This window comes from Camellia sinensis, chromosome 12 (assembly GCF_055761805.1).
Source record: "Camellia sinensis isolate YWXY chromosome 12, ASM5576180v1, whole genome shotgun sequence".
Classification (NCBI taxonomy): Eukaryota; Viridiplantae; Streptophyta; class Magnoliopsida; order Ericales; family Theaceae; genus Camellia; species Camellia sinensis.
In genome coordinates this window covers 146,976,690-146,984,593 of record NC_138972.1, presented here as the reverse complement: position 1 = coordinate 146,984,593, position 7,904 = coordinate 146,976,690, and the positions used below count along the sequence as shown (strand labels likewise).

The 7,904-nt window shown below is 35.4% G+C and overlaps 1 protein-coding gene across 1 annotated transcript; it reads left to right on the top strand.

Moving 5' to 3' along the window:
- Positions 1-808: 808 nt before the first annotated feature.
- LOC114283187 (aminotransferase ALD1, chloroplastic) lies at positions 809-7,524 on the top strand. Its single transcript, XM_082897361.1, has 11 exons — positions 809-870; positions 985-1,010; positions 1,102-1,179; positions 1,398-1,425; positions 1,469-1,610; positions 3,221-3,283; positions 3,881-3,985; positions 4,522-4,572; positions 5,176-5,496; positions 6,091-6,297; positions 7,228-7,524. The coding sequence occupies exons 1-11, from the start codon at positions 809-811 to the stop codon at positions 7,522-7,524; spliced, it is 1,380 nt and encodes a 459-aa protein (XP_082753487.1).
- The last annotated feature ends 380 nt before the right edge of the window (positions 7,525-7,904 follow it).

Here is a 7,904-nt window from a genome sequence, read left to right as displayed (position 1 = left end):
GTCCAAGGTGACATCTCTTACAACCATTAGTGCTTTGGCTTAGTATCACCAGCTGCCTCTCCATCCGAGGAATCTTATAGATTAAAATATTTTCCCGAATGCAGTTGTATGTGCTCAGTTAAGGGGGGCTGGATTCGGGGGTTAAATCATAGTAAAACAAAGAGAAGAAATTACAAAAACATTGGTAATTTTTGGTACTGATTTATCTTTTGATGTAATACTGACAAGTTGCAAGTAAATCAAATGGACTTGGGAAGGTCCTAATTGCATGGCAACAAGTGAATGAAATTACTTTGAGTGGTGACTTGCATTTTTTCCCTTCCCTTTACCATTAAGCTATATAATATCAAGGATTTTCAAAGGTGGTATCAGCTTTTGTTTTTAGTCCTAAAAAAAGATAATATCTAGGAAAGAACCTCAATTAAATTACCATGTATTGTAAGTCAATAGTGTCACCCAGAGAAAATAAGGAAAAGTGAAGAAATTAGGTAAATTTTGTGGAAAATGTGTCTATTTTTTTGTTAATTTAGCCATACTGTGACACATGGGATGCATTGGCCCTAGAATACCACAAATCAAAACCCTGGATATTGACGTAGTGTGAAATGATTGATTTCACACGTGTGAAAGTTGTTTGCTTTAGAACGATCCAAGTTGAGGGCGACAAATGATTCTGATTGATTCATCATGGTATGAGACTATATATTTGTAGATGTATATAGTATTCTTACTACTACTCATCTCACATTGGGGAAAAAAAAAAAAACCTTTGGAGGAGTGTGTTTGGTGTAAGAAATTTAGCCGAAAGATGTTCAAGTTTTCAACTTGCAATTTTAGGCCTAATCCAATTTTCTTGCAGCCTAGAGCTAGGTAAATGATTTTATTATAGGTCCTGTTAAACAGTTTTTAGTGCTCTCTTGTGTTAAGCTCTTGCTCATACATTGCCTTACAGTATTCTATTATTGTTTATTGATTGTTATGCAGTTTGGATGTTCAGATGGAGGAAATTGGTATGTGGATACGTTTCATTTTATTAAACCTAGTTGTTATTGGTCTTTCATTAGGTCTACGTTAAATAACTAAATGCTAAAATGAATGCAGTCACTGGTCATTGTACAAAGGTAGCCCGCAATTTACACATGGAAAGGTTGCGAAACCACTATTTGTTTCCTGAGGTTTGTTGCTTCTAACATTTCCCATGCCTAACACATTAGCTGCTTTTCTTGAATTTCAGTTTGTTATCACTTGACAAACGGATTAATCTATCTAGTTTCCCCATTGCCTTCATTGTGATCATTGGTAATTTAATTTGTTAAGGTTGCAAATCGAAAGTTCTGCATCTCATTTTCGTTTTATATTCTATCCTATTCATTGAATGATTTTAAACTAATGTTTAGCTTGTTTGTTGATATCGACTTCTTCTACATGAACACTTTCTGGATCCTTTGTGTGACTTTGATTATCATACACTAATGATTCTCATTGCATTAAAGATTTCAGCACGTGAACTTGAACACATTAAGAAGTACCCAAATGAAAAAGTGATAAGGCTTGGGATTGGCAATACAACAGAGCCTATACCAGAAGTTATAACTTTGGCAATGTCTGATGTAAGTCTCGTTTACTGATCTTTGATTCATTTGCATCTGTTACACAAAAATTTGTTTTCTTAATAGATGGCAGAAAATGACCCTCGCGCTTCAACCTATTTGATATGGTTCAAATGAGACAAGTTTTTTGCTTTTGCCTAAAAGACTTCTTAAAAATTGTTCAAACTATATTTTAGATATCAGTTTTTCTAATTCTACAAGGTAAGTCCACATATGTTGGTACTCTCTCCCTATGAAGTATGGAAATGGACATGAGGCCCGGATACGACAAAATACGGATATGCCCCCAAAGCTTAAGTTGTTAGGAAATGGACCAAACAATATATATCAAGTTATTCAACACCCTCCTTCATGTGAAACCCATTTACAACCCATGACTTACACATGGAGATGCAAACATCTACACATAGAGAGTAGAGAGAATGCAAAAGGGAACCAAATACAAATAGAGAGACTTGAACCCTAGATCTCTCCTAACTTGAACTCTGATACCGTGTTAAGTCACAAATTGTCCCAAAAGCTTAAACAGTTAGGAAATGAGCTTATCAATGTATACCAAGCTATTCAACACCGCTATGTCAATTTTTAGAAGATAAGGACATGACATGGTAGGGATACAACAGCAAATAAATATATATTTGTATACATTCATGGAAAAAATAATTTCTTCATTTTTTATGTTACAAATATTTTTAGTAGTAGTGATTTTTTTTTTCCACATTTCACATATTGGAAGAGAAGTGTAAACAAAAAATTAAAATATCTAACTTCAAAAACTCTATTCACAATTAAATTGAAATTTTTAGGCTTTTGAGTTTCTAAAATTAAAAACCTAAATAATTGGTTCCCTATTACGGGTGATACTGAGATTATCTACCACACCAAGCTCTTCCATGCTAGTTGGTAGGAGACACCTGTGCTTCATATGACCAGAAATATTGGGTACATAGTACCTGGTGAAATCAGATCAAATGGAGGGCCCCTATCACTTTATTATTAGCTTGCTCTTTTTCCTTATTTGCATATAGAAGCACCAGAAATAAGTTCTATAAACTATTGAGTTATCATATTATGGGAAATCCTTCTTTGCGTTGAACTGCTAAATCGATATCAGTTTCTTTAAGATTTGTCATTCATACTCTCATCTTTGGGAGTACTTCTCTCTCTCTGTCTCTCTCATCTTTTAGAATTTTTCAGAGGAGCTTCTTGTCTAAGTACCTAGGCGTCCCAGATTTAGAGAAGGGAGCTTCTATTTGCACACCACTCTTTTTCTAAGTTCTCACCACCTGTTTCATTCCGATATCAACTATTAAACAATAATCAATTGTTTGGAAATCAACTACTGACAAAAATTACTTGTTTGGATATCAAGGACCAAACTGGTTTTTTGTTCAATAATTGATATCCTAACTAGGAAAATTTGTTTGGTAATTAATGTCTGAACGAAAAAATGCTGTGAATTGAAATTTTTTGTAATGTGCAAATAGAAGCTCCCTTTGGTGAAGGATAGTTCTGCTGGTATGAGCAATGAACAACTTAATCTCTATTGGGAGATGGAATCACATGAATTCTAGTTTTAAATGGATTTTCATTGATTTGATACATTGCAGTTTACACGTGCCCTTTCAACACCTGAAGGCTATAGAGGGTATGGTGCTGAGCAAGGCAACATGGTAATGTGATGTTAGTATTGGTGGTGATATTCTCTTGTTTCTTGTGATCCATTTTGCAACTAGCATCCTAAGTTAGCACATACACAAACACACATCACAAACACGAACACGGTGACATGTCGATTTTTGAAAAATAGACATGATACATCTAGGACATATTAAAAATTCTTAAATTTTTAAATTTTTTTATAAGACATGTTTGGAGGGTTCAACGTGTCAGCAAAGTATCTATAAAGTGTCCAATGTTATGCATTTAAATTTTTAATTAAGATACCTTGAAGAAGTGTCGGAAATGCTTTAAGGGGTATCCGTAGAGTGTCGGTGTCCGACATGATGCACCTCCTCCATAGAAATGTCTGTGCTTCGTAGCCAGTATCTGTTTGCAAAATTACTTTCTGTCTATTCAACAAAGAACACTGAGATAATTGGCAAGTTGCACTTCTTCTTCTTTTTGATTTTTTCTTTTTCTTTTTTTTCTTTTTCTTGTATATTTATTAAATATATAATATTTCTCCAATTCAGTAGGGACTTTTTGGATATTTAAAATAGTTAAGATGTGGAACTTCTAAACTATGGTTTACTTGTCTCTCTGTTCAGGAACTAAGGAAAGCAATAGTAAAAACATTCTATGGAGATCTACCAGTGAAAGATACAGAAGTTTTTGTATCAGACGGCTCACAATGTGATATCTCTCGCCTTCAGGTATTCAAACATTCAAGGTCAAAGCATGTTTCTGCTCCAGAGCTCTGTTTGTGTTTGTGATGATAGTGAATTTTAAATGTGGTCTCTAACTTTGAATGGAGCAACTTGCCCTGTTTGGCAATCTCTAAATAAACAGCTTTTTGGCCAAAAAGCCAAAAGTAAAAAGCCTGTTTGGTTTGGTTAAAAAAACTTCTCTATTAAAAACAACTTTTTTGGGGGGAATTGTCAACAGAATTGTTAAAAGAAAATTTTACTCTCTATACTTTGAGAAATTCTATCTTGTCCCTTTGGTTATGTTAACAAGGACTCCACAAGACTATAAGGGTAATATAACAAAATCTCACCAAAATGTATATAACAAAAAAGCAACTCTTTTTTTTATTTGCAATTATCAAATGCATAAACTTTCTTAGAATCTACAAAAACAAAAAGCAAAAAACTACTAAAAAAGCAATTGCCAAACCCCACTTTAGCCTCTGATAAAGCTTGGTTTACTACGGAGGCAACACTCATGTTTCTGTGTTTCTATTTTTCAGCTGCTTTTGGGATCTAATGTGACAATTGCTGTACAGGATCCATCCTTTCCGGTGAAGTTATATCACTTAAATACTTTTCTTTTTTCTTTTAACATCCATGAATTTGCAAGTTAGTGGCTAGTGTTAATATGACCATTTTTCTGGCTATTGTTGCACACATGCTATTAATGACCTCAATTGCGCTCTCTCTCTCTCTCTCTCTCTTTCTCCCCTAGTTTTGTTGGCTTATCCTTATCACTGTGTTTGGAGCAAAAAAGAAATTGATTTATGTTTTCAGGAGTTGGTACAAATATTACTCATCAAGTGCTATTCTCAAGTGCATCAATTACAGCACCATACTGTTTCATATCATGCATCGTAAAAAATTACTGGTACACTTCATTTACTGATTTTATTTCCCAAGGGCAAATAAAATTCCAAAGTTATTGAGAGAACAATTAGAAGAGTATGAAACTCAATTTCTTCATTGTATTTTATGAAGCATATCTACCATAAGTTTTCTGTTGTATGCATATTATCTCCTGGGATGATTGAGTTTTAATAGTTGAATTATCATCACGGCCTCGTGTGAATATGCTCATGTTTTTTTTTTTTTTTGGGCAAATCAAGACTTTAGCACCGATGGATTTATGATGAAGATGTATTTTGGAACAGGCATATATAGATTCAAGTGTCATAATAGGTCAGGCTGGTGGTTTTGAAGATGAAACAGGGAAGTATCAGAACATTGTATACATGAAATGTGGGCCTCAGAATCATTTCTTTCCTGATCTGTCGAACACTTTAAGAACAGACGTTATCTTCTTTTGCTCTCCAAATAATCCAACTGGCCATGCGGCATCAAGGGAGCAATTAGAGCAACTTGTGGAATTTGCCAAGGAAAATGGATCGATCATTGTATATGACTCTGCCTATGCTGCTTATATCACCGATGAAAGTCCTCAATCAATATATGAAATACCTGGGGCCATAGAGGTAGATCATTGCCATGAATTGTATTTTATTGGGAGAACTATAGAAAAATGGGAAATAGAAGAAGTAATTGCAAAAGGGTGAAAATAAAAAATAATTTTAGCAGGGGTGGTTGGAAGTTGAAAAAGTAACTACAAAAACATGGTGAAAATTAATCTTTTGCCACTCAGCCTCTTGCTCTCTCCTCCTTCTTCCCCTTCCCTTCCCAGCTGCTGCCTTTCTTCTCTTCCACCAGTTTGCAATTTTTCTTATTCCCCACCTTTTTGCAATTTTTTCTTCTACTTTCCTTTTTTTTCTTTGTAACTCTTCCTATTTTATTTAAGCTCCTTTATTTCCCCTGCTTCATTAGATATTTATGGTAATGTTGGTTGCTATTTCACTAGAATTAAATTTAAAAAAATTTGCCCTTTTGTTTTTCGTCTAAATCGACTATCAATCAGAGCACATTATACTCCCACCCTAAATATTTCTCAAGTAAATGTCTGTTCATGAATGTTTGCATTAGTAGCTAAGAAACCTTCTAGTTCACTAGTTTTGCTTCTGACCTAATGGCACATTAGAGTATTGTTGTCTAACTCAGCTTTGAGTACTTTACAGGTTGCAATTGAAATTTCCTCATTCTCCAAAATTGCTGGGTTCACTGGTGTCCGTCTTGGTTGGACTGTGGTACCTGACGAGCTCTTATTTTCAAACGGGTTTCCTGTCATACATGACTTCAATCGAATTGTGTGCACCTGCTTTAACGGTGCTTCCAATGTAGCTCAGGCCGGTGGGCTAGCATGTCTTTCCCCAGAGGGTGCCAAGGTTAGTTTGTCATAGCTGTTGTTATGCTTATAAAGCAATGAAGCATACTGAGCTTTTCTAATATAGTAAGTATGGGGACACACCTACCCCCAAAAAAAGTAAGGGGACACAAATTTCTTCCAGAAGATTGCACAAAATACACTATATGGGACCCACACTCTACCATGATGAATGTAATGCTGCTAGCACTGCATTCAGTGCACTTTTTTGTGAAAATTTCTGTGTTTGAAGTATTTACTTTGTGATCTTAAAGAGTTAAAAGATGGACAAACTTTGAGTTTGTCTAAAAAGGAAAATATTCAATGGTCGCCAAATTCAATGGTCGCCGAACTTGTGTCCTGAAATAAGAAATTGGTGGCTTGAAGAGAGCATTTCTCTTGTAGCCTCTGCGATGCCCTCTAGATATCTTTTGTAGCAGGGGCCACGAGTGGGATCCAAAACCAGTACAACATGGCAGTGTACATGTTACACGAAATATGTTCTCCTAGACCTCTCAAGCTGGTGACACCTGCTTCTTTCGGGGAGAATTCTGCATGACCATAAATAAAAATTTGGGTAGGCCAAACTAGAATGGGGCATAAAAATACTTATCAAGCTTCTTTAGAGTCTCAAACCCAAGGAATAAGCATGTGGTTTTACTGCCTAAAAGCATTTTAAACTTAGCTGCCAACAATAAAGTTTCTCCAGTTCTGAAACTAGGATGTCACTTATCAACAGAAAACCTTCTAATTTCTGGTATTCTGACTATTTAATTAGCAAGACTAAGGGTTAGCCTAGTGGATGAGGTACTTCCTTATCACATACTATGCCTAGGTTCCAGTCTTCCCCTGCTAGGCAGCTACTTTTTTTATTATAATAAAAAAACTATTTAATCAGCATTCTATATATATATATATATAATTACTTACGCTGCTAAATCTCCTTTTTCAGGCAATGCTCTCTGTGGTTGACTACTACAAAGAGAATGCTAACATACTTGCTGAAACTTTTGCTTCCCTGGGCTTAAATGTCTATGGTGGTGTAAATGCACCTTATCTGTGGGTTCATTGTCCAGGTTTGAGGTCTTGGGATGTGTTTAATGAAATTCTTGAAAAGACGCACATAATTACAGTCCCTGGGAGTGGGTTTGGTCCTGGTGGTGAAGAGTTCATTAGGGTTACTACTTTTGGTCACAGAGAAACTATCCTAGAAGCCTCAACAAGGCTCAAGAGCCTCGTGCTAGTGTAATTATTTAGTAGCTTCGGAGAACCAACTCAAAATGTTAACATGATGCTCTTGAACCAATAAGAGCACTAGCTATGAAATGAGGTATATCCCACTTGACCCACCTTGGTTGTCTGGGTGGAAGACAAAGTCGGTCTCATCCATTCCCTTTTGTGCAGCCTTGGAAGCATTACATGCACATGCTGTGGTGGTGCTCCAAAATTATTCACATCTACATTAAATAAAGTAAGGTCATAGGTTGACCCAAATTTTGATGCTTTTGTTTTTAAGTGTAAAATAAAATTTTGCTCATATAATTTCCTGAAAATATATAACTGAACATGAATAATAATTATGAACTGGTTACTTTACCTTGAATGAGATTCATCATGGACACAAGTTCT

Excerpts from the sequence above, each read along its gene's own strand:
- LOC114283187 (XM_082897361.1), top strand. The coding sequence starts at position 809 with ATGTTCAAGTTTTCAACTTGCAATTTTAGGCCTAATCCAATTTTCTTG. Across the intron at positions 4,573-5,175 it reads TACAGGATCCATCCTTTCCG|GCATATATAGATTCAAGTGT; the intron begins GTGAAGTTATAT and ends ATTTTGGAACAG. Across the intron at positions 5,497-6,090 it reads AAATACCTGGGGCCATAGAG|GTTGCAATTGAAATTTCCTC; the intron begins GTAGATCATTGC and ends AGTACTTTACAG.